This window comes from Balaenoptera physalus, assembly GCF_965194825.1.
Source record: "Balaenoptera physalus genome assembly, chromosome: 19".
NCBI lineage: Eukaryota > Metazoa > Chordata > Mammalia > Artiodactyla > Balaenopteridae > Balaenoptera > Balaenoptera physalus.
The window spans coordinates 1,624,265-1,651,025 of record NC_138900.1 but is presented as its reverse complement, the minus strand read 5'-3'; the positions used below and the strand labels follow the sequence as shown (position 1 = coordinate 1,651,025).

The window sequence follows — 26,761 nt, the reverse complement described above, 5'->3', positions numbered from 1 at the left end:
ATTGGAGAAACAATATGTATCTGGTGACCAGGTTGATGGATTGTGACATAAACTGACTAGATGATTAACAACCCCATTTTCTCTTTCTGGATGCCTGGGAGGACAGCGTGTCTCCACTTTCTTTACAGTTAACTTTGGGACCATGTGAATGAGATGTGGCCAGTTGAATACAGGCAGAATTGATTGTGAATGTGTGTCTTAACTGTTCTTGCATTTGTGCACCATTCTGGGAATCTCCTCAGTGGTTCTAGATTTCACATCTCCCCAGGATTTAGTGCTCCCTTGCGTGCTGTAGGTTCAGGAGATGGGTTGATGGTGTTTTGATGTGGACAGGACCTGATGACCTGAAAAGCCTCTAAGCTTCAGGCTGGGCCATCTCCTGATAACATATTTGTACCTGGGTCTACCTGTCCTGAAGGTCAAGGGGAGGACAGGAGGGGGAGAGGGAGGCCCCAGTTACTGTGAACTAGATGACATGTCATCTTATGTCACAAATATGAAACCATATCAGCTCCACTCTCCACTTAGACCTGAGGGCAGTTAGTCCTGATGTTCTGAAGATCTGAATCATGTGGCCTTATTTGTAATGATGCAACTCTTTGGGCATCATGCCTACCTGTAGTTTAAGAAGCCCTCCTGGACTTCCCTGGTGGTCCAGTGGTTAGGACTCTGCGCTTCCTTTGCAGAGGGCTCGGGTTCAATCCTTGGTCGGGCAACTAAGATCCTGCATGGCACTCGGCATAGCCAAAAAAAACAAAAAACAAAAAACCAAAAAAAAAAGCTTCCTGCGGTGCTCTTTAAGAAATAATTACATATGCCAAGTAGTACATACAAATGTATGCTTTTATGTAAAGCGTTTAATCAATACCTATGAGGCTACTTGCCAAGTCAAGGAATCATTGCTTTTTCACAAATAACGCCAAGGATCCTGCAAAGAGGTATCCCTGACTTATCCTCCCAAGCCCTGTACGTGAAAGCATTGTGATGTTAATGCTAATGACAGTAATAATAATCGTTCTTATTTACTGAGCATGAACTATGAGATAGGCACTTTTTATATAAATAACCATGAGGGACTTAGTATTTCCCATTGTAGTCGCAGTAGAGCCATGGTTCTTAAACTCGAATGAGCGGTACCAGGATTCCTTAAAGCAGAGAGTGCTGAGCCCTGTCTCCAGGGTTTCTGATTCTCTATGTCTGGGTGAGGCCCCAGAGCTTGCATTGCCAACAGGTTCCCAGGTCCTGCGGTGGCACGATTAGGGAGGGCGGGGCATTTCCCCCAGGCCTACGGAAATCTGGGCACTTTTCTTTAAAAGGAAGCGAAGCCCCGCCCCGTATTAGGATTCCTGGAGCTAAATTATTTCCCAGTCTCTTCCCGCGGTGTCGCTGGGCCGTCGCCATGGAGAAGGGAAATGGCGCACGCGGGTGGGCACAGGCTGGGCGTTAACTACATTACCCAAAAGCGGATGCCACCTGCGCTGCCGCCCCCAGCGGTGCCGCCCCCAGCGCTGGGCCAATCACGACCCAAGGGGGGGCGTTTCCTGTGGCTTCGGGGCGGGACTTCCGGTCTCGCCGCAAGAGAACGTCCGTCCGTGAGCTGGTGCTGGTTGGACGGCGACCACGTGGACTCGAGCGTTGCACTGGGGCCGCATCTCTAGGGCCGGACGGGGAAGGAGAGCGAGGTGCCGGGGACTATCTCCGCACCTTGTCCGAGCCGTGACGGCCCCAGCCCCGGCTCCTTCACCGTGACACTGTGTCCCCGTCCGTGGGACAGACGACTTTGCGCCTCGTGTTTGCCAGGCCCTACGGGACCTCACGTTTTCCCGGGTCTTCTCATGCGCTCTGTTGACAGGGCCCCCGAAGGCGGCGGCCTGGGCCTTTCGGGCGTTTGACATTTCATAGCGAGGTTCGGAGTGCGACACGCAGCCCGAGGTGACCCCGCCCAGGTCTCCCGCCTCTCAGGGCCCCATTCAGCCCACTGGGTCCCTTGGCGGTGGCAGGTGCGGCAGCACTGATGAATCCGGCGCAGGTGAGTGGAGGGTCACCCAGGGCCACACCCTCATTGTCCCCGCCCCTTGCGATAGCTGATGGTGGTGTCCTGGGACTTTGCCTTTCCTTCTCCCAGTTCTTGGTCGTGGAGTCTCTGGAGGGAGTCACTTGTGGCTCAGGGTACTGAATTCAGGCCAAGGATTATATGCATAGGTTCCTGTACTGGCAACCAAGGGAGTAAATATCAGAACGGTGTTCTAGTGCATGTGCAAATACTCGGTGAGACTGAGTTGGGAGTGATCAGGGAACAGAGCAGCCGGGCAGAAGTCTGGCCTGGAATGGCAGCCCGAGGAGCTAGACCTCCCTTCTGAAAGTTTGGACAGAAGGTGGAGGTGATTTAACACATAATTCATTGGAAAGCTTTCCTCTGGCTGCACAGTGGAGACTGTGGAAGTGAGGGAGGAGGCAGGGAGACCGGGGAGGAGGGTGAATGGACAGCCTTAAGGCCCAAGTCCTGGGAGCTTGTGGGGGAAGGCTGAGCCTAAGTGTAGTTGTGCCTCGGGGGTAGGCTCTGGATGACACCGGGAGGACTGGCTGGCAGGAGAGTGTTTGAGGCCTGTCATGCCATACTCAGCTGAGAGAGTATTTTGTCTGCCCACGTGCCTGGTTTTGCTCTGGGCTGGACACAGTAATCAGAGGGACGTGAGGAGAGAGCAGGCACTAGTGGTGCCAAGTCTGGTATCGCCTCTGAGCTGGGAGGCCGGGGAGGAGAGGGATGGGGTGGGGGGATTAGGTGAGTGGGTAGACTGGGGAGTCCTGTTGTCCGTGAGCTCAACTGTCCCCATCGTGGCAGGGCTGTGTGACCTTCGAGGATGTGTTCGTGTACTTCTCTCGGGAGGAGTGGGAGCTCCTTGAGGAAGCTCAGAGACTCCTGTACCGTGATGTGATGCTGGAGAACTTTGCACTTGTGTCATCACTGGGTAAGTCTCTGTTTTAGTTATGTGTTGCTACATGGCAAATTACTCCAAAGCTTAGTGCATTGGAAAGACAAACATTTATCTCACAGTTGGTTTCGGTCAGAAATCAGGCATATCCTGCTTGGGTACCCCTAGCTCAGGGTCTTTCATGACCTTGCTGGCAAGCTGCCCAGGGCTGCCATCTGATCTGAAAGCTCAACTGGTTAGACTAGTCATTTCCTTGTTGGCTGTTGGCCAGAGCCCTCCCACAGTTTCTTGCCATGTTGTCTTCTCCATAAGCAGGTCACAACAAGGCAGCTGATATCCAAGATAATGAGCAAGAAACAGCATCCAAGATAGAAACTGGTATTTTTATCACCTAATCTCGCAAGTGCCATCTCATCGTTTTTGCCATATTCTATTCATTAGAAAGTAATTTTTAGGTCCAGCCAACACTCAGCAGGAGGGAGTTAACAAGGACATGATTCCCAGTTTCCTGGGCTGGCTTTTGTTTTTCTCAAGGGGCAGTTCTCTCTGTCTCACAGTTCTGTCGTGTCACGGCTTCTTTCCTTGGTTCCCTGGGGTAAGTAGTGTGAGTATCAGGGCTGGGCAATGTGCACCACCGCCTCCTCGCCCAGAGCAGCCCCAACCTGTACTGCCCCAAAGCTTTGAGATGAAGAATTGGGGGTGAGAAGTCTTGCAGTCTGCCCCTCTGCCCCAGAGATTCCAGATGGCCTGGCCGGTCCTTGGCTAGGTGTCTGTCCAAATCCCTGGCCCAGGTTCTGCCTCCTTCCTCTAATTTTCCAGGGTCTGACATGGAATTGCAGGCACTGATATGGTTACTCCTTGTGCTGAACACTGAACTCTTCCTGTAAGCCCTCTTCCAAGATTCTTTTTTTAATATTTAATTATCTTCTCTGCAGAGAGTGTCTCCCTGGGTCAGTGCTGGCCACTCACCAGCTCTTCCTTCCCATTAGGACTTGCGGTTTCCAGGTCTCATGGAGCCACCCAGCTGGAGCCGGAGGGGAGCCCAGGGTGCCTGAGAAGGTAGACGCGGCTCCAGTCACAGCAGAGAATACCTGGAGGAGGCCTAGGCCTGGTGAGCGGAAGGTGCGGGAATCAGGGCTGGCTTCACTTTATTTTATTTTATTATTTATTTATTTTATTTTATTATTTATTTATTTATTTATATTTTTATAAATTTACTTATTTTATTTATTTTTGGCTGTGTTGGGTCTTCGTTGCTGCGGTGAGCGGGGGCTACTCTTTGTTGTGGTGCACGGGCTTCTCCTTGCGGTGGCTTCTCTTGCTGTGGAGCACGGACTTCAGTAGTTGCAGCACGTGGGCTCAGTAGTTGTGGCTCGCAGGCTCTAGAGCGCAGGCTCAGTAGTTGTGGCGCACGGGCTTAGTTGCTCCGCGGCATGTGGGATCTTCCCGGACCAGGGCTCAAACCTGTGTCCCCTTCATTGGCAGGCGGATTCTTAACCACTGCGCCACCAGGGAAGCCCAGGGCTGGCTTCACTTTATACCAGCACTTTGTGCCGCGTCTACTAGTGTTTAGGTGGCCACACCAGTGGCGAACCTTATCCCACTTTTCCTTCCCCAATTTTGATGCCTTGCTCATTTGTCACTTTTACTCTGACCTTAGGTACCTGTTAGTCCCACCCCCCTTTCTAGTAGCACATCTTATCTGCTCTTCTCTTGCTGCTCCATGCGGCACTCTACAGCACTGGGTTTCTTTTAACGTGTCACAAGATGCGTACGTATCCTTAAATTTTCCTTGAACACTAAATGTTCTATCTGGCCAGATTTTTCTGGTCCTGGCTAGACCCTTTTTCATAGCACTCATCTGTCACAAGGAACCAGGAACCTTGCTGGGAGACCATTTGCAAGGTGTGATTCAGAGAGCATGCCTCTCCTGCTCACACTGTACCCCATCCTAGTATCCTCTCCTGCAAGGTTTCCTTCATTCTTTAAGCTTTAGAGGCCCACAGCACACAGCAGCCCTTCCTCATCCTGATTCTGGGTCCCCTGTGATGCCCATAGTCCCATAGACTAGTTGCCAGTTATCTCAGACACACATTTGTTACTGGACGGCATTTGCCACCAACTGAACATGCACTTCACCAGCATTCATCTTCCTTCAGGTTGTTGGCGTGGAGTGGAGGGTGTGGCTGCACCTTCTGAGCAGGGAGTTTCTGCGAGAGTGTCACACACGAGAACTCCCAAGGCACATCCTTCCACCCAAAAGGCTCACCCCTGTGACATGTGTGACCCAGTCTTGAAAGACATTTTTGCACCTGGCTGAGCCACAGGGAACACCATCTGGGCAGCACTCGTACTCCCAACATGTGAATCATGGAGGAGAGACTTCTGGTGTAGTTTAAACCTTTACTGGATGCAGAAGCAGCGGAGTGGAGTCTTCAGAAGGGAAAATCCAGGCCTCGTTTGTGAAGCGCTGCAGATCCAGTGTATCAGAGAAGGCCTTCACTTGCAGGGAGGGTCGGAAGAACTTCTTGGCCAGCTCTGGACTTGGCCAGCACCTGTCCCCTCACAGTGGGGAGAAGCCACACCGGAGTGTTGGGAGGTTATTCTCTGCTGTCCTCACTAATAGGCCCTTTTGGGTATTGGATTCCCGTTAGGCCAGAAAGCACAACCTCAGGTCATAAAGCTTCTTAGCTGCCCTCGTGGAGGGAATGTTGCTCCAGGGTCATTTGACTCTTGGACCCTCTGTTGGGGGCAAACCAGGAAACAATGAGGGCCATTAGAAATGCAGGAAGAACCCAGGGACAGTTTCCCACAAGGAGAGTTTCCTCCGGAGCATGAGCTCTGAACACAATGGTGTGAGGACAGATGATAATCTGCTCTCAGGAGTTTTACTAGAGCAATCCTCCGGGAGATGCATGTCATGAACAGAACTCACATGGACCAGGTAAAGCTTCCATGATCTACACAGGGAGGAATCTCTGCAAGTGTAAGAAATGTGGGAAAGGGTTTAACAAACGTTGACCTGCCTTTCTCAAGAGGGCAGACCTCGGTCAACTCATGAGGATTTATGCTTAGCAGAACCACGTGAGTGCGTCCACTGTGGGAAGGCCTTCAACTGAAGGTCAGAGCTCATGCAGCTACAGCAGATTCACACTAAGGAGAAGCCTTATGAGTGCAAAGAATGTGGGAAAGTCTCTTGTGTCAGGTCTGTTTTTGTCCCAAATAATATTTCCCACTCCAGAGAAAGTCACTTCGAGTGCGAAGTATGTGGGTAAACCTTTTTCGACAGCTGTTTTTTTCACTCATCACGTGAGGGTTCTCACAGGAGAGGATCCCTGAGTGCAATGAATGTGGAAAAGCCTTCATTCACCCTTTTCTATCTGGCCTAATAGGATCCACAATGGACAAAAACCCTTTGAGTGTAAGAATATCAGAGAGCCTTTCACGACAGCTCTTCCCTGACTCAACACGTGAAGCGTCACACTGAGGAGAAACCCCGTGAATATAGTGAATGTGGACAGTCCTTCAGCCTTCGTTCATCCCTCACCAAGCTGCGAAGTATTCATACTGGGAGAAACCATATGAGCGTAAGAGATTGGGGAAAGCCTTTCACAAGTGGACTTATTGTGATATCAGAGAACTCATACTGGGGAAAGACCTTTCGAATGCAACTCCTAAGGAAAATCATCTGACCAGAGGAGACGTCTTACTCTGAGAAATTATACCAAAGAGAAACCGTGTAAGTGTCATTGCTGTGAGAAAATCTTCTGAGGCCAATCATCACTTATTGTCATCTAAAGAGTCATACTGGAAATGGACCCATCCTAGGACTTTGCACCTGAGAATTTATAAAGGAGAGAGAACCAGTGACTATTGTGCAATTTCAAAAATCTTCAGCTATAGCTCTACCCTTAGTATACACTGAAAAAGCAACCACAGGAATATTTAAAAGACAAAAACAAGGGAGGAAGAAGAAAAGAAGTAGATGTAACAGGAAGAGAAATGTATTTATGACTTCTTTCTTTCCTGACAAACTTGTGACAATTTATTGGTTGTTTTTTGTTGTTGTTATTGGGTGGCAGGGGAGGAGCAGTGTTTGAGAGGTAAACACCTGAATTACTACATATGCACTCTTCTGCCATGCTGAGCTGGAGAGCTGGACACTTGAGAACAGCCCTGCAAATATTTATTTGTTACAAAATATTGTCTTATGTGAAGCCTTGAATTATGAAGCATTTAAAACTTAAAAGAAATTAGGATACTAAGAATGTTGTTTAAAATGAGATCTAAGGAGATAAGGACACACTTATGAATGGGTACATTTTACTGTACCGCTTAAAACCATTTAAGGCTTCATTTTTATTCTTATTTTTTTATTTATTCATTGATTAATTATTGAGATATAATTGACATATAACGGTGTGTAAGTTTAAGAATGTACAACATATTTATTCAATACATTTATATTGCAGTATGATTGCCATTGTAGCCTTAGCCTCTGTTGTGCCACAGAAGTATCATTTCTTCTAGTGGTGGGAACAAATAAGATCTTGTCTCTTGGCAAGTTTAATGTTTATAATGCTGTTTTGTTGTCTGTAATCCCTGTACTTTATATTACATCTCCAGGAATTATTAGTTGTAAGTAGGTACCCTTAAACATCATCATCTCTCCCATCCCCTCACCCACCCCCAGCCTTTGGTAACCATCATTCTACTGTTTTCCAGTTCAGTTTTTGGCTTTGTTTTGTTTTTTTAGATTCCACATATAAGGGATATTGTACGGTATTTGTCTTTCTCTGTCTGACATATCTCACTTAGCATAACATCCTCAAGGTCCATCTGTGTTGTTGAAAATGGCAGAATTTCCTTTTTTCTCAAGGCAGAGTAGTAGTATTCCACTGTAGGTATATATACATTTTTATCCATTCATCCACTGATGGACACTTAGGTTGTTTCCATATCCTGGCTATTGTGAACTACAATAAACATGGAAGTGCATATATCTCTTTAAAAACCTGTTTTTATTTCCTTTGGAGTTTTGAGTTGGGATTGATTGGGCTTGCAGCCTGTCTCCACCATGCCTATCCCCAACCACATGACCTTGGTCATGTCACTTATCCTTGGGGTTCAGTGTTCTTGTGTGTAAAATGGGAAGATGGACATTGAACTAAAGCTTAGGAAGCAAATTAGAAAGAAGGAAGAGCTTGATGTGGAGACCCCTGAATGATGCAGGACCCCCAGGCAGGGTCGGAGTCGGAGAAGAACATCTCCAGCAAAGGTAACAGCAGGTGTCGAGACAGACTGACAAGAGCATTGTCTGTGCAGGAACCAGTTGACAGTCACCGCAGCCGTAGAGGGGAGAGGGGTGGGCAGTGAAAGCAGGGCAGGGAGAGATGAGGAGTTGGGTTTTGTACTCATGCAGTTTGAGATGCGTGTCAGACATCTAAGAGGAAAGGTTGATCTAGTTGGATGTGCAGTCTGGAGTTCGGGGGTCATTCGTGTCTGCAGGTATGTGGTGCTAGTGCGTCCAGCACCAGGAACGTGTCTGACATCTGTGGTGGAGCAGTGAGGTTTACTGGTGTGCTGCAGTGTGGGTTACCACACCGTGGGAAATGTGGGGCCCTCAGTACGAAGATGTTAGTAACTTTTCTAGGCTCTGGGCTTGTGTTCAGTGATTTTCAGAAGAGTTTAAGGAAATGGAGCTTTGGTCTGAACTGGATGCTGTCAGGAAACGGGGTTGGTTTTATGATCAGATATCCTGAAATTTGTTATTTACAAGGCAGGGGAAGGCAGCGGCACTAAAGCAGCAGCTAGTGGAAGATGGAGCTGTCACTCATGTTACCCAGGAGAGGGGTCTATCTGGTTGTTTGCACAGGACTCTGGTTGTCTGTGCTCAGATATGATGATAGGGTGGTTTTGTCATTGTCTCATTTCATCATGGTCACTGAGTGGCCCTGACTGAGGTTGGTGTTCTGTGAACTTGTTTATATTGTAAAAAATAGTAAATAAAAACCTAGGTTAAATAGACTCAGGAGGGAATTCCCTGGCGGTCCAGTGGTTAAGACTCGGCACTTTCACTGCCAGGGCCCGGGTTCCATCCCTGGTCTGGGAACTAAGATTCCACAAGCCATGTGGCACAGCCCCAAAAAATAAAATAATAAAATAAAACATTAAAAAAAAAATAGAGTCAGGAGACCAGCAGGGGAGATTCTCACACCTGGCAACTGACAGCAGAGCTCAACAGGAAGAAGAAAGACTCCTCCTCTTTCTTGGCAAGGACTCAGCCAGTGAAAAGCCCTCGACTCTTTCTTTACTACAGCCCTCCTAATTTACTTTTTCCCTCTATAAACGTGTTCTCCTACCTTTGCTGTGCAGGTCCTTGCCTGGTGGCTCGCCATGGTTGCAGACTCCGAGTTACAATTCTCAGCTGACCCTGAGTAAGCCCATCTTTGCTGGAGCAATAGATGGCAGTCTTTCTTTTAGGTGAACAATATTCAACAGGAGAAACTCAGAGTTCAGAGGTGAGTGCCAGACCAGCAGCCTGGCCCCCAGGATCCCCCTGAACTCTGCTTTCCCCCTTCCAGTCATAACCCCTTCCATGGCATCTAATTTAAACCTGTAATACAGATCAGCACCACACACACAGTTCTAGGCAGAGGGAACATCCTGTGCAGTGATGGGGGTGTGGGAGTGATCCTGGGGCACTTGAGAAATTGAAAGTTCAGTGTAGGGAACTCTGAGGCCAGGGCCTGGGGACTGGTCAGAGAGGCCTCTCAGAGCAGGTGAATTCTGAGTTGGGACAAGCTGAGGGCACAGATATCCCAGCAGACACCCTGTTCCAGGAGTGCCCAGCTGCTTGCAGAGCCTGAGTGGCACTAAGAGGTCCCCTTATGGTGACTGGGCTAGGGCAGAGCAAGGGACATGGGGTCAGCATAGGCACCCAGAGGGAGGCACACGCAGGGCACACCCAGACACGCCGTGGGACATGTATAGACCAGGAGTGGACTCTACAGCACCATCACACATAGGACTCCCCAAAAATGAATCAGCAGATGTGCACACTCAGACACGTACGTGGGACACAAAATCCTATGCAGATGCACACACAAATTCCCACCAGGACACAAACAGAATAGAGAGGATATATTTATATTAACTAAAGACACACACATGAAAACAGACACAGACATAGAAAGGCACCCAGACACGTGTGCACACAAGTCCCGTACATACCAAGAACAGTGCTCACAGGGACATGCATGGGCAAAAGGCAGATGCACCCATTGGCACAAACATGTACGTGCAGACACAGGGGCACAAGCATGCAGAAAGATTATGGAGACACAGAGAAGGAAACTCCTGGACACACAGAAAGACTACACAGGAGAACACAGAGACAGCAGAAACAGGTACATTGAGAGAGGGCCACATGTACAGAGCCAAAGGTAGACACCTTTGCACAGCCACGTTGACAGATGCAGATGTACAAATGGTCATACATGTATAGGTATAGCCATCCAGAGAGAGACACACAAGAACTCACTCGGTCACATACACACACAATTACACAGGCGTTCCCAAATGCAGATAATCAGATCTGTACACATAGGAATGTAATAATGTTTAACACCTGCTCTTGAGAAGAAAGTGCACACAGATTACATAAGTTCATTACAAACTTTACTGATATAAAGGATGCGTAGCACACAATTTACAAATGATGATAATATATCCAACAGTCTCTATTGTAAATTCCACATGCCAATTAATTCTCACAGTGCTTTCATTAATTTCAGTTTTAACTCTTATGTGTCAAGATTACCATTAAATTTCAACATATGTATATATTACAACCAAGCAACTCCAATTCCAAGCGTATACCCATTAGAAATTAGGGCATTTTTTTTCTCCAAAATATATATACATGAAGGTTTATAACAACTTTATTGATAACAGCCAAGAGGTTGAAACAACTCACTCAACCATAAATGGGAACATGCTTAAACAAATTATGATCTGGTCACATGAATGAGGGTGTAAGAGTGTAGAATGTAGAAGATGAATAAAAAATGGGTGTCTGGTGATCAAATCAATGGATTGTGCTAGAAACTGGCTAGTTGTTCACCAATACTGTTTTCTCCTTCTGGGCACCTAAGACGACAGTCATGTCCCAGCTTCCCTTAATTTGGGACCATGCAAATAAATTTTGGCCAATGGAAATGGGCAGGAGTGATTGTGAATAATGTGTCTTCAGTTTATCTTCTCATTTATGCTCCTTCCTGGGGTTGCCTCTTTGGGCCTCACTGTTTCCAGTTTTCACACCTCCCCACGAATTATTGCTCCTTTGGGAGCTGAAGAGAAGGAGGACCAGACCTGGTGACCTTGAGCCACTAGATATCAGACTGGACCATGTCATGATCATACATTTGTACCTGGGTCTGCCTGCCCTGAGAGAGGGGAAGGCAGGAGGAGTTTGAGTCTTTGTTCTTGTGAATTAGACATGAACTATGATGTCATCTTGTGAAGTATACCATGATATGAAACTGTGTTAACCCACTGCCCACTTAAGCCTAAGAGCAATTAGTCTTGATAGTTCTACGTTTTGAATCATATGGTCTGTAAAAATGCATCCCTTTGACAACAGACTTACTTGTAGTTTTTGAAAATTTCCTTCATCTAATGTTTAAAAAAAAAGTAGAATGAACCTACAGGTATACAGGTGTGCTCTATGCAAAATTTTTACCATTATCTGTAACGCTACTTGGTGACTCAGGGAGTGATTGTATTTTCTATTTTAAAAAACGTGATCAGTGATTCTGCAAAGAGGGGCCTCTGACATACTCCTATAGCTGTATATGTGAGAACCTTGTGGAGATGATGAATAATAACAATAATAGCTTGTGTGTATTTAGCACCAGGCCTTGTGCTAAGCATGTTTCATCTCAATTCCTATGAGGTAGGTTGTAGTATTTTCCCATTTTAGTTGTCGTACTTTGGGGGAGGGAGGTGGTCATGACTTTTAATAAGAGCTCCCACCTCTGGGGGGTTTCTGTGTCGGAAGGTGTAGGTTGGATCCGAGAACTTGCATTTTCAGTAAGTTCACAAGTGCTGCTGACCCAATTTTGGGTGGCAAGGAATAGGAGGACCATATGTTACTACCCGAAGACCGCAGGAGAGAGGGATATTAATTGTTCAATTTTTTTTTTTGGCCGGCCCGCGCGGCTTGCGGGATCTTAGTTCCCCCGACCAGGGGTCAAACCCGCGCCCCCTAACTGGAAGCGTGGAGTCCTAACCACTGGACCGCCAGGGAATTCCCTTCATCGTTCAATTTAAATCTCAGTCCCCAAAACTCAAGAAAGGTGAAGCAGTTCTCCCAGCATGAAAGAATGCTCCACCTGCTGGAGACGGCGGAGGACGCGGCGTTGTCACAGGTGACCACGGGAATCTGGGCGCGTCGCCTTTAAGAGGAGCTCTGGCCCTCCGCAACCAAATTTCTCGCCGACCTTCCTCCCTCCACCTAACTCCGCACCGCTGTTGGGGAGAGCCGGAAAGGGGACCCTTATCTGGTTGGATGGAGGACACAAACTCCTTTACCCAGAAGTCTGTGCCCGGCGCATCCGTGCTGCGCCAATGACAGTCAGGTAGATGGGCGTTTCCTGCCGCCCTTGCCGGCAGGGGCGGGACTTCCGGCGTCGCGGCCGTGACGTTTTCTGCTTGCGCCGGGGCTGTCTAGAGTGGCTGTGGAGGTTGGGAGGCCTGGCTGGGGTGCGCCTTCCGTGCGGCTCTTCGGAATCGAACAGGGAAGGACAGTAGGAAGGATAGGACCTCCCTCCGCGTCGTTGTTAGGCTCCATGGTCCCCGTCGTGGGACGGGCCGCCTTGCGCGGAGGTGTCAGCCGGGGCTGCGCTCTTCCCGAGGCCTTCACACCCGCCCTCCGTCCTCGTCCGCTTCCGGAGGCGGCACCCTGAGCCTGAGCGCCTTATTACAAGGGGGAGCCTGGGGCTCGGAGTGCGACAGTCGTCCCGAGGCCACTCCGCCCAGTGTGGGGTGGGGGTTCGGCTGCTCCCGCAGAGCCCGCTCCAGTCGCCAGCTTCTCGACCCGATTCTGCTCAGAGGATCCGATGGCGGCCGCGGCGCTTATGGACCGGGCTCAGGTGAGTGGAGGGTCCCTCAAGCCCTCACCGCCTCAGGTGTAGGGGATGGTGTGTTCTAGGGCTTTCAACACTTCGCCTTGATCCCTCCTTTCTCTTGAGTATAAAGGCGGTGAAGGGCGGTCCTTGACGGTGGATATGTGGCGAGGTTCCCATTCCCAGTGTTGATGGGGTGAGGCGTGAAATGGTTTCCAAGGCCCAGGAGCCAACTGGTACAAACACTTGGAGGTGAGAATGAATTAGGAGTGTTCAGGAAACCGCAGGTCTCTGTTATGTTTGGTGAGAATAGAGAGCAGGCAGTCAGGGATCAGGCCTGGAATGGCAGCCTGAGGAGCTGGGCCTCTTTTCTGATGGTGGCGGGAGCCATGGAAGGTTTGTAACAGAGAAGGGAGGTGATCTGACATCGGTGTTAACAGGCTTCCTCTTGTAGCAGAGTGGAAAGATTGGGGAAGCCTGAGGGTGGGCAGGGAGACCAGGATGGAGTCTACTGCAATAGTCCAGGTGAGTGTTGATGGTGGGTGGACCAAAGTGGTGGCAGTGGAGGTTAGAGAGGTGTGTGGATTTTGTATATGTTTTTAAACTAGGGTCGTTGGAGATTTTCTAATGAGACATAGTGAGATTCTGGGACTCTTCACCTGTCCCTCCCCCTGCATTTGAGTCTGGGGCCCTTAAAGGAGGGTCCTTTCTAGCCCAGTATCCTGAATCTAAGCCAACAGTTAAATGAAGAGGTTCCTGTTTCTGGTAGCTAATGGGATGAGGACTGGAAGGGTGTATTATACCCAGGAACAGCATGTGCAAATGCTTGGAGGTAAGATTGAGTTGGGAGTCCTCAAGGAACCACAGGTTTTCATTATGTCTGTTGGGAAAAGGGCCAGGAGTCAGACAAGAATGGCAGGCTGAGGAGCTGGGCTTCTATTCTGAGGGTGTTGAAAGACATTGAAGATTTGGAGCAGAAGAGACATGCTCTTAATCGGATCTTAACAGGCTCCCTCTGGCTGCTGTCTAATTGAGAATGGAGTGTGGATATGAGGGAGGAGCTTACTGCAATAGTCCACATAAGTGTTGATGGTGGCAAAGAAAGTGGAAACTGGGCCCTGAGGACTTGGCATCTTGCTCAGGCACTTGGGTGGCAGTGGTGCCTGTCATAAAGACATGAGTACTTCCTGGATACTGTATGCAGAGTGGCTTCAGGAGTGGGGGTTGCCTTGGAGGTGCATATGGTGTGGGTCAGAAGGTTGTCAGTGTTAATGGAGTGTGGTCCCAGATATGAGGAAAGTGTGGTTCAGAGTGATACATGTTGGGAGGAGTGTGACCTGATGGCCTTAAAGTTGTTTCTGGGTGGCATGTTCTTGAGGATGCCAGCAGGAGAGTGTTTGGTGCCCTTCATGCAAGACCCATAGCTTATATAATATATTTCTGCCGACCTGCCTGGTTCTGCTCTGGGCTGCACACAGCGATCAGAGGGACAGGAGCGAGCAGGCAATAGTGGTGTCAAGGCCTAGTATCGCCTCTGAATTGGGAGGCTGGGGAGGACCGGGGGTGGGTAGGTTAATGGGTAGACTGGGGAGTCCTGTTGTCTGTGGGCTCAATTGTCCCCATCGTGGCAGGGCTGTGTGACCTTCGAGGATGTGTTCGTGTACTTCTCCCGGGAGGAGTGGGAGGTCCTTGAGGAAGCTCAGAGACTCCTGTACCGTGACGTGATGCTGGAGAACTTTGCACTTGTGGCCTCGTTGGGTAAGTCCCTGTTTCAGTAATCTATTGGTACATGGCAAATTACTCCAAAAGTTAGTGACTTAAAACAATTAAAATGCGTTATATAAGTTTCAGTGCATCAGGAACCTCGCTCGTCACAGCTTACCTGGGTGCTTTTGGCTCAGGGTCTCTCATGAGATTTCAGTCAAGCTGTCAGCCAAACCTGTGTTCTCATCTGAAGGCCATTCTCAGGAAGAATCCACTTACAAACTCACTCATGTTTTGTGTTTCCAAGATGTAGTTTCTTGCGGCTTGTTGACCTGTGAGCGTTAGTTCCTCACTGGCTGTTGGTTAGAGGCCTACCTCGGTTCCTTGTCATGGTGACCTTTCTGTAGTGCACCTCATAACATGTAAGGTGCCTTTTCTGAGCAGGGAGCAAACGAGAATGTCCAGGATGATAGCTGGTCTTTTTGTAACCTGACCTGGAGAAAATGATCTCATCATTTTTGCCCTATTCTGTTCCTTAGAAATGGGTCAATCAGTCCCGCCTACAGTCAAGGGAAGCGGCCTACACAGGCGGGAATACTGGGAGGTAGGCATTCTTGGGGGCCATCGGAGAAGCTGCCTTCCACAGGCCCTCATGCCCGCTCCAGTGTCCTTGGGGTTTGCTTTTTCCCCACTTCCCTTGGAGCAGCTCTTTCAGTCCAGCCAGATCAGTGGCTCTTCTCCTTCCTTTCTTTGGTTCCCAGAGTAGGCGCTGTGGGTGCTGAGGCTGGGCCGTGTGTGGTGTCCCCTCCCTCGCTGAGCAGTCTCGACACCTATGCCCAAAGCCTTTCAGGATCGGGTTAGGAGTTCAGGGCTCTTTCAGTCTGCTTCACAGATTCTGCCTGGCTTGGGCACTTCCAGATCCATGATGCCTCTGCGTCCATGTTCTGCCCCTATCCTCTGGCTGAGATTTCCTGGGGCATGACTATGCCAGGAATTGTAGGTACTGACATGGTCACTGCTTGTGGCAGACACAGGGATGTCCCGCCAAATCCTCCTTCAGGTTTTTCTCTCTCTCCTTTTTTAAAAACATTTTCTCTTCTTCTCTGTGGAATGGGTCTATCTGGGCCACCCATCTGCCCTATGATTTCTTTACAACTTCCATCTTCCTGATCACATGTAGTTGCCCAGGTGGAGAGGGACAGGAAGCCTCGGGTGCCTGACAGGGAGCCCTGACTCCAGCCACAGTGAGAGAGGCCAGAGAGGGCCTGGCCCTGCCGCATGGGAGCTGAAAGAGAGCCATCTTAGGGCTGGGTTCACATCGTACCGTCAACCTGCTTTGTGTTCACCAGTGTTTTCTTGCCAAGGGACATAGCAGTACCTCACTTCTCCCTTTCCTTCCCCATTCTCGGCACTTGACGTTTCTCTTCTGTCTTCCATCCCTTGGCTGTTTCCCCACCTCTCTGGCCTCCATGTCTCTCACTCATTCTCCTCTTCTCCGTCCGCAGTGCTCTGCAACATTGGCTACTATAATGTGTCATGAGTTGTGCACGTATCCGTACGTAGTCCTTAAGAACCAGCTACTTACTTGCAATCAGATTTTCCTGGGCCTGGATACAGCTTTCTGCACAGAGCTCACCTGACACAAGCAGCCGAGGCCCTGCTGAAACGCTTTTGTAGAGGAGTGAATTGGAGACCTCGCCTCTACTTCCAGTACTGTCCAACATCATTGTGTCTTTACCCATCGTTAGAGTTCCTTCGTACTGTGACCTTTAGAGGCCCAAGACCGACAGTGGGCCCTTCCTGATCCTGGCTCCCTCATCCTGCCAAAAGCCAGTGGACTCATTCATTGGTGTGTCACACATACATATGTGATGGAGTTGCTGCTTCCCACCAAAGTCAACATGTACTTCACTAGCATTTCTTTGCTTTCAGGTTGTTGGTGTGAATCAGACAATGAGGAGGCCCCTTCTGAGCAGAGCGTTTTTGTAGAAGGAGTGTCAGAGGTCAGGACTCCTGAGTCATGTCCATTTATCCAGAAAGCCCAGCCGTGTGAGATATGTGATCCACTCTTGAAAGACAGTTTGCACCTGGCTGAACACCAGGGATCATGCCCTGCACAGAAACGGTACACATGTGACCCCTGTGGGCGAGGATTCCTGTTCAATGAAAATTTTTATCAGCACCAGAAGCAATATAGTGGGAAGAATCCTGTCAGAAGGGGTGATGATGGGGCCTCACTTGTGAAGAGCTGTGCTGTCCACATGTTAGGGAGACCTTTTACTTGCAGGGAGGAAGGGATGGACTTGCCGGATAGCTCTGGCCTGTTGCAGTACCAAAGCACTTACAATGGAATGAGTCCATGCAGAAGGGCTGAGTTCATGGAGCCTTTTCCACAAAGCTCCAGACTCGGGCGACACCAGGGAGACCATGATGAACTGATGCTTCTCAATTGCAGTGACAATGGAAAAGCCTTCCTGAACACCTTCACTCTCCTTGACAACCAGATAACTCAGGCTGAATTGCGAGCTTTTAGGTGCCTACCATGTGGAAATCTGTCCAAGGAGAAATCAGTTCTTATTCATCACACAAAAATTCATGGTGTAGAAACATCACATGTGTGTAGGGAATGTGGAAAGGCCTTCATTCACCTGTCTCACCTAAAAACCCACCAGAAATTTCACAATGGAAAAAGACAATATACATGCAGTGAATGTGGGAAGGCCTTCAGCCGCAAAGACACGCTTGTACAGCACCAGAGAGTCCACACTGGAGAAAGGTCTTATGACTGCAGCGAATGTGGAAAAGCCTACAGCAGAAGCTCCCACCTTGTTCAGCACCAGAGAATTCACACCGGAGAAAGGCCTTATAAGTGCAGTGAATGTGGAAAAGCCTTTAGCCGTAAAGACACACTTGTTCAGCACCAGAGATTTCATACTGGAGAAAGGCCTTATGAGTGCAGTGAATGTGGGAAATTCTTTAGCCAAAGCTCTCACCTTATTGAGCACTGGAGAATTCACACTGGGGCAAGGCCTTACGAGTGCATAGAATGTGGAAAATTCTTTAGCCATAACTCCAGCCTCATTAAACATAGGAGAGTCCACACAGGAGCAAGGTCTTATGTGTGTGGCAAATGTGGGAAGGCTTTTGGCTGCAAAGACACACTTGTTCAGCACCAGATAATTCACACTGGAGCAAGGCCTTATGAGTGCAGCGAGTGTGGAAAGGCCTTCAGCCGTAAAGACACGCTTGTACAGCACCGGAAAATCCACACCGGAGAAAGGCCTTATGAGTGTGGCGAATGTGGAAAATTCTTTAGCCATAGCTCCAACCTCATTGTGCATCAGAGAATTCACACTGGAGCGAAGCCTTATGAGTGCAGTGAATGTGGGAAATGTTTTAGCCACAACTCCAGCCTCATTCTACACCAGAGGGTTCACAGTGGAGCAAGGCCTTATGTGTGTAGTGAATGTGGAAAAGCCTACATTAGTAGCTCCCACCTTGTTCAGCACAAGAAAGTTCACACTGGAGCGAGGCCTTATGAGTGCAGTGAATGTGGGAAATTCTTTAGCCGCAATTCTAGCCTCATCCTTCACCAGAGGGTTCACACTGGAGAGAAGCCTTACGTGTGCAGCGAATGTGGGAAAGCCTATAGCAGAAGCTCCCATCTTGTTCGGCACCAGAAAGTTCACACGGGCGAAGGGCCTCATGAATGCAACAGCTTTGATGGCCCTTTAGCTGCATCTGTTACACTTGTTTAGCAGCCAGAAAGTTCACACTAGAAAAAGGCCTCATGAATGCAGAAAATGTGCTGTATCCTTGTTCAGGGTATGAGGACTCACACCAGAGAAGAGCTCTGTGAGTGCCCTTTGTGAGGGAGCCAGCAGGTCAACCTTGTACAATCGTACATCCACCCCGGGGAGATTCCCGACAAGTACCACGTAGGTGAGAAGCTCTCATGAGGTGCATTGCACTTCCTCAACTGTCCAGGGCTCTTGACAGTTATATCACTGCCAGTGCCTGTGGTGGAAGCCATCTCATTGCTGTTAAGTTCCCACAGTGTCTGTCAGTTACTCCAATATGCTCAGGAAAGGTGGACCCCTGTGCTGTCTCTCCTGATCCCTCGAGGGGATCGTGAATGTTCTGAGCACACTGAAGGTCCTCATTTCCACCTCCATGACTGGGTACTGAGTGACCATGATCTATCTCTGGCTGAAAGGATCTGAACTGGAGTCTCCTGGGGATTTCCAGACAAGATTTCTCTTCTTCCTGGACAATGTTGACTGTCACATGATAGCTGTGACTTATTTATCTTGCTCCCAAGTCACCCAACTTTGGAAATCCCTGCCCCATGCTACTCTAGTTTGTGCAGTGATAAAGGCCTGCTGTGGCAGTCTTTACTCACGGGAGGTCAGTTCACTGTGTCTAATGGATTGAGAAAAAATTGGGTTTTGCCGACATGAAGGGAGGAACACCTTATGTTGACACCAACGGTATGTGCCTCAGAAGGGACAGCAGGGTGGTAGAGAACAGCTCTCAGTCTAGTCTGGCCTAGTTTGCATTGTTGCCCAAGGCTTGCTAGAAAAGTCTGAAGAGCTTTGTGCACCTAATCCTGTGGCCTAGAAGTCAGGATTTCCTGTGAGCCCAGAGTTCATTCTGAGGAGGGCACAGTTGGTGTGGAAATCTCCAGTGCTTGTGGAAGCAACATGAATTGGGTCCTTTGTTCCTAGGGAATGTCCCATATTCCCCAGCACTTTTGAGGGATTTCTGTCTCCTGGACCTATACAGGAGCCAGTCCCTGATGTCCAGAATCCCATAGGCAACTGTCATTGACTGGAAGGCTTTAGCCCTTTAGAGCAAGGTAGGAATCATAGTTGGTACAGAAACACTGAGATAATGGAGTGGGGATGACTGTGGCTAGTGAGAGGATGTGTGTCTGTTCTAACAGTGGCATCTATAAACGTCCATGCGATTTTGGCTGTATGGCATGAAAGTGTACAGAAATTCTCAGGACCTTCAGACATCTGAGTCTCCTGTGGCCAATGCACTGTCACAGTAAATAATCTAAACGTTTGTGGATTCCTGTACCTCCCTGGGCTGTTGACGTTATGGCCATCACTGCACAGGCAGGAACCCCAGCACTGATGAGAGATCCAGGAATCAGGCTTCTCTGACCCAGCCAACATTTCTAGTGACTGAAGTGGACGTGGACTTCATTGCTGATACTGAGGCAGGGCTCATCCCCCTAAACTGTGGGGAGAGGGATATGCTAGAACCAGAACAGTTGGCAGATGTTACTTTCCAAGAGGAATGGTAAATATGGATTTTCATAGGGAACATTTAGTTCTTAACATCTTCATTAAGGTATGGTGACATGAAATAAACTGAATATATGAAGTGTAAAACATGTTATGTTTCACCATGTGTAAATACTGATGAGACCACACCATCAAGATAATGGAGATATCCCACACAACCAAAAGATTCCTTGTGTCCCTTTATAATCCTTTCCTCCCAGTCCTTTCTGGCCCCCTTTCCCACAATTCACAAGTAATAGCAAGCATTTTCTAGAATTTCATATAAATAGAATCATATGGTATATACTTTCTGGGGAGTGGGGACTCTGGCATTTTTCAATAACCGTAACTATTTTGAGATTAAGCCATCTTGTTGCATGTATTAATTGTTCATTTGTATTGTTGAGTATTATTCCATTGTATGGATATACCACAGTTGTTTTTTTATCCATTTGCCTGTTAGTGGATGTTTGGGTTATTTCCAGTTTTTGGCTGTTACAAATAAAGCTGCTGTGAAGATTTGCATATAAGTTATCACTGAATAACATTCCATTGTATGGATGTAACAGTTTGCTTATCCATTCACTGGCTGAAGGACATCTTGATTGCTTCCAAGTTTTGGCAGTTATGAATAAACCTGCAATATGCATTTTGTGTAGGAGGACATAAGTTTGTAGACATAAGATTTCAGTTTGTTTGGTTTCAAGCCAAGGCATGATTTGCTGGGTCATATAGTAAGAGTATATTTAGTTTTGTAAGAAACTGTCTTCCATAGTGGCTGTATCATTTTGCATTCCCACGAGCAGTAGGTGAGAGTTCTGTTGCTCCATGCCTGTCAGCATTTGGTGTTGTCAGTGTTTTCGATTTTTGCCATTCACATAGGTGTGTAGTAACAGTATGTTTTTGTTGCTTTAATTTGCAGTTCCCTAATGACATGATGAATATCTTTTCGTGTTCTTTTAACAGTGTCTTTTGCAGAGCAGAACTTTTAAATTTTAGTCAAGTCCAAAATACTCGGTTTTTCTTTCATGGATTGTGGTTTGGTGTTGTATCTAAAAACTCATTGCCAAACCCAAGGTCTTCATTGTCTCCTGTGTTATCTTCTAGGTGTTCTATAGTTTTTTATTTAGGTTTATTATCCATTTTTTGAAAATATTTGTGAAAGGTGTAAGATCTGTGTCTGGGTCACTTTTTTAAAGCCCCATGTGTTGAAAAGACTATCCTTTATCCATTCCTTTGCCTTTGCTCCCTTTTCAAAGATCACTTGACTATATTAGCTTGGATGGATTTCTAGACTCTCTGTTCCAGTTTTCTTCATTTATTGTGATAATCATTGTGTGGCTGTGGGGGGTTTTTTTCTTCTTGCCTTTTATTTTATTTACATGGTTTATTCCATTAATTGATATTCAAATGTTAAGCCAGCCTTGCCTTTCCTGGGACAAATCCCACTGGATCATGTTGTATAATCCTTTGTATATGTTGCCGAGACAGTTTTCTGATACTTTGTTAATGTATTTTACATCTATATAGATGAATGATAATGAGTTTGTAGATTTGTTTTCTTCTGATACCTCTGTATCACAGGGGTCCCCAACCCCCAGGCCATGGACTGGTACTGGTCCGTGGCCTATTAGGAACCAGGCCGCACATCAGGAGGTGAGCTGCGGGAGGGCAGCCGGGGAGCGAAGCTTCATCTGCTGCTCCCCATGGCTCGCGTTACCGCCTGAACCACCGCCCCCCACAACCCTCCCACCCGGTCCATTGGAAAATTGTCTTCTGCGAAACCAGTCTCTGGTGCCAGAAAGGTTGGGGACTGCTGCTGTATCACAGTAATTCTGATCTCATAGAATAAGTTGGGAAGTGTTTCCTCCTCTATTTTCTGGAAGAGTTTTTGAAGGATCAGTGATATTTCTTTTTTAAATGCTTGCTGGAATTCCTTAGTGAAGGCACCTGAGCCTGGAATTTTCTTGTGGGAAGATTTTCAATAAAAACTACTTAGTATAGTGCTATATACATTCTCTACTTATGTCAGATTTGATCATTGGTGTCTTTTAGGAATTTGTCCATTTTAACTAAATTGTCTGATTTGGGAGGAATAGGATTGTTTATAATATTCCCTTATGATACTTTTAATTTCTGTAGGGTCAATAGTGTCTTCATTCCTGACTTTGTTAGTTTGTTGTCTTCTTTTTTTGTGAGCCAACCTAGAGTTTTGTCAATTTTGTTGATCTTTTGAAACAACCAACTTTTTTTCTTTCATTGATTTTAAAAAATTTTTTTTCTGTTTTCTGTTTCAGTGTTTTGTTCTAATCTTTATTATTTCCTTTCTTATCCTGGCTTTGGGATTAGTTTGGTCTTATTTTCCAGGTTTCTTAATATGGAATATTAGGTTATTGACATCATTCTTCTTTTGTAATAAGCTTTTTTTTTTAATTTATTTTTTTTGGCTGGGTTGAGTTTTTGTTGCTGAGTGCGGGCTTTCTCTGGTTGCAGCGAGTGGAGGCTACTCTTCATTGTGGTGCGCGGGCTTCTCACTGTGGTGGCTTCTCTTGTTGTGGAGCACGGGCTCTAGGTGTGCGGGCTTCAGTAGTTGCAGCACGCAGGCACTAGAGCACAGACTCAGTAGTTGTGGTGCATGGGCTTAGTTGCTCCGGGGCATGTGGGATCTTCCCGGACCAGGGCTCGAACCCGGGTCCCCTGCATTGGCAGGTGGATTCTCAACCACTGGGCCACCAGGGAAGCCCTGTAATAAGCTTTTTAAAGCTATACATTTCCCTCTAATCATTTAATTTAGTTGTAGCATATCAATTTTTTGTATGTAGCATTTTTATCTTCATCTAGTTCAAAATATTTATGTTTGTAACATTTTCCCTGTAATCTCTTCTTTTACCCATAGGATATTTGGCAGTTTAATAACTCTTTCTATTAAATTTGCAGGGATGGTATCACAGAGCAGGAAGAATGCTTTTGCTTTTTCAGTCAATGGCCCAAGTGTTACTGTTGAAATGGGGAAAATCTGTGGGTTATTTGAAATACCTTCCACTCTTAGGAAGAGATTGAGCTAAGCTGTTGGTGTTTAATGGAGAAAAAATAGCAACCATACCTATCAGGAATTGATGAGGATGACCATCTATAGTTAACTCATCTTGAGGGCTTAAAGGATATGGCAGGTTATTGGGCACTTTTCCTTCCTCAAAGCACCCTGACTGCTCTGATTTGAGGGATTTTCTTTTTTCAATTAATTAATTAATTAATTAATTAATTAATTAGGCTGTTCCGGACATTTAGTTGCGGCACGCGGGATCTTTGTTGCGGCATGCGGGATCTAATTCCCTGACCAGGGGTCGAACCCGGGCCCCCTGCATAGGGAGCGGGGAGTCCCTGAGGGATTTTCTTTGTCTTGGTTTTTCTTCATAAGATGGGACAACTTTTTTCCAGTGTCCCTTCTACTTATAATATTTACAAGTGTCCTTGTCAATAGGTGGGTGGTTGGGACGTGGGCCCCTTAGCCCCTGCTGATCTGCAGGGACACATGTTTTCCTCAGATCCTGTCTTGTAGATATGTAGCTGCCAGGTTTTATAGTTCAGCTAAAGGGGCTAATTATTCTAAGTTCTGTTTTTGAATTAGGTCTCCAACTTCAAACTTAACACCACTGGTAAAATGACATGAAACAGCTGCTCTTACATAAGCACCTCTGTGACTCCCAACTGTTGAAATTAGGAATTTTTTCTAGTCTGTCCTGAAAATCTCTTATAGTTTAAAAATATTTTTGTTTTAATGATTAAATTACTCTACAGTTGATTTTTGTTGTTAATACTTCAGGTATAGCTTTCAGGAGACTTGGACCTACTTTCCTGAACTTTCTATGATCCTCAGGTTTATTATGGAAAGAACTCCCGTCAGTCCCTTCCTGGTCAGTCCAGTCAGCTTATGCCACCTTTGATTTAGCATCTTAGCTTCCAACCACCATGTACACAAGTTGTGTAAGTTAGGTGACCTTGGTCAGATGTACCCTAAAGAATTCTAAACTTTTTAATGATTACTTGCTTGTCTTATTTGAGTTGAAAAGAATCTTTAGTTATACCTCTTAATTCAGCTCAGGTACAAGGTTTAAATTCTAAAATTTTCTGCATGCCTGACTCATGGCTGGAGTGGATCTTTAGAGATAACTGGCATTTGGGGTTTTATGAGAGTTGGGAAAAGGTGATGAAACTGAGTCCCCCTAAAACCGAGTTCCCCTGCTGAGTTTATGATTAACCTCTCTATCCAAAACTGTGTTCCCTTTCCTGTCCCTTTCTACCTTAATCCTGTGCTAACTGAACACTAATCAACCAGAGTCAGATGACTAAAATTGCCGTTGTTGATAACATCGTTAATGTACAGACAGGGGTGTTTCTCCAGGGCAAGATGAGCTAACAGAACTTCCAGGTCATGGACCACCAGACCAGAGACTCGTAAACAATAGGCATCCTTATTCCTGAAACTATGAATAAGAAACGTCACAAGATGACGATTAACCCCAGCTTCTTTGTTCCTCCCCTCTAAAACCCCCCAACTCAAAGACCCAGTTGCAGTGGGTGTCAGACTTGTCTCTCACTGCCTTGATTGGTGCCCTGCAACAAACCCTTACTTTGCTGCAAACACCCAATGTCAGTTTGGCTTTTGCTCGGTTACAGTAGGGGGTCTGAGCAAGGGAAAGAGTAGGGGGAGAGGTGCTAAGGAGAGAGATCAGAAGGATAAGGGGGTGGGAGCGCTGGATGTGGCACGCTACTGCAGGACAAGGAGAGGGTGGATTTACAGGGGAATGAGTCTCCTTTGTTCCTGCTGAGTTCGTCGACTTGCTCATTAGTTTTGGCCAAAGAATCTTCTAGTGATGTAACTTTTATTTCAGAATTTAATTTGGAGTCCTCTGCATACTAAGAAAAAATACTATCCTTCGGGCCTGAGAACTCTTATTTCCTTTATTTTCAAAGATGTCTTACAAATTAACCCTTTTGTTCAAATCAAGTGACCCCCAGAGTGGCCATTGAAGGCTCAAACCATCCTTGGTACAGTTACGCTATTCGGCAACACAGGCACAAGGGACTTCCCTGGTGGTCCAGTGGCTAAGACTCTGTGCTCCCGGGCTTCCCTGGTGGTGCAGTAGTTAAGAATCTGCCTGCCAATGCAAGTGACACGGGTTTGAGCCCTGGCCCGGGAAGATCCCACATGCCACGGAGCAACTAAGCCCGTGCACCACAACTACTGAGCCTGAGCTCTAGAGCCCACAAGCCACAACTACTGAGCCCACGTGCCACAACTACTGAAGCCTGTGCGCCTAGAGCCCGTGCTCTGCAACAAGAGAAGCCACCACAATGAGAAGCCCATGCACTGCAACAAAGAGTAGCCCCCGCTCGCCGCAACTAGAGGAAGCCCGCATGCAACAATGAAGACCCAACATAGCCAAAAATAAATAAATAAATAAATTTATTAAAAGACTCCGCGCTCCCAATGCCGGGGACCCGGTTTTGATCCCGGTGCTGCAACTAAGAGTTTGCATGCCGCAACTAAAAAGATCACGCATGCTGCAAGTAAGACCTGGCGCAGCCAAATAAATAAAGAAAAAAAAAAAGAAACACAGGCGCAAGAATTAGGATTGTAACAAGAATATGAAGATTTAGACTTAGACCACCCCAGAGGGCAGGCAGTAATCAGTAGGTATGGAATGCTTGTGGACCTCAGGTCCCTAACCTGATGGTTGGCTCCTCACCAGACAGACCCACCGTGTTCCCCTGGCATGCGGATACCAGAGAGAATGCTCTCTCTAGCTTATAGCCCAGCTCTCAATACAACAATTTTAAGATGGAAGGAGACCTCATTTGGTTTATTGGTAACCTTCAGGAAAGTTTGTCCATGTAGCCTCCAGTACTATGAGAACTGCAAACCCACTGGTCTGTGAGGCTGGCCTGAACAACAGGCTTATAGGGCAGTGCCTGTGTTCTACCCTGTGATTCAACTTCTCGTGAGAAACTACATTTTTAGACAGCACAGGAAAAACAAAAACAACCAGTAACTCAAAGGACATCAAAAAAGGTATGAAAAGGAATAGCCTGATTCACCCAAGTATCTCAACAGGGAACTATCAACAAAATCCAGGTGTCAAACTGAGAACAAAAAGCCAAGAAAATCAACACAGAGCAGAGTTTAGACCTACTGCTGATTTACCACGTCGTCACGGACTCAAGTTGCCCTTGAGCAGCAAGGCACGTGGACATCTGTGGGTACTGCACCTGGTGGAAGGCTAGGGTCTGCGGTGACAGCGTAAACCATGTTTCAGTGGGACTTCCACAGTAAACATAATAGGTTGTAACATAGCTTCTACAGTGGATACATCCAATTTATCTTGTTCCTTTTGTCCATTGAACGTTGATTAGTGAGACACAGGCTCAACAGTAGTGTGAGCTGGAGGACTGATGATATACAGTGTGGAAGCTCCTTACAACTTCTCCTGTTACTATTTTCCCTTCTTAATCTGAATTTCTCATAACAATTACTTTTTTATTTTTTTTTAACAATTACTTTTTCACTTGCTTTAATACTAGTTGAGGAAATCATTTAACTCTCATGCTTAACTTTAGTAATGTTGATTTATATCTGTCCATCATTTTCAATATTGAATGAACAATTGTATATCATTCAGAGACCTCAAAGAGGACTTTTACC

General features: G+C 46.9%; 1 protein-coding gene across 6 annotated transcripts; it reads left to right on the top strand.

The window, feature by feature from the left end:
• The first annotated feature begins 1,575 nt into the window (after window positions 1-1,575).
• LOC309648149 (uncharacterized protein) lies at window positions 1,576-20,577 on the top strand. Of its 6 annotated transcripts, none has more exons than XM_082436445.1 (5): window positions 9,309-13,087; window positions 13,194-13,312; window positions 13,794-13,892; window positions 14,692-14,818; window positions 16,697-20,577. In XM_082436445.1, exons 3-5 carry the CDS (start codon window positions 13,875-13,877, stop codon window positions 18,520-18,522), a joined length of 1,971 nt encoding a protein of 656 aa, XP_082292571.1. In that variant the 5' UTR covers window positions 9,309-13,087; window positions 13,194-13,312; window positions 13,794-13,874; the 3' UTR covers window positions 18,523-20,577. The 6 variants fall into 6 exon arrangements, with proteins under 6 accessions (XP_082292572.1, XP_082292571.1, XP_082292570.1 ...); XM_082436444.1 differs by having other exon boundaries at window positions 13,774-13,892; XM_082436443.1 differs by lacking the exon at window positions 13,194-13,312 and having other exon boundaries at window positions 13,669-13,892.
• The last annotated feature ends 6,184 nt before the right edge of the window (window positions 20,578-26,761 follow it).

Coding starts and splice junctions, on each gene's coding strand:
- LOC309648149 (XM_082436442.1), top strand. CDS start 13,055: ATGGCGGCCGCGGCGCTTATGGACCGGGCTCAG. Junction 13,088..14,691: donor CGCTTATGGACCGGGCTCAG/GTGAGTGGAGGG, acceptor CCATCGTGGCAG/GGCTGTGTGACCTTCGAGGA. Junction 14,819..16,696: donor TGCACTTGTGGCCTCGTTGG/GTAAGTCCCTGT, acceptor CTTTGCTTTCAG/GTTGTTGGTGTGAATCAGAC.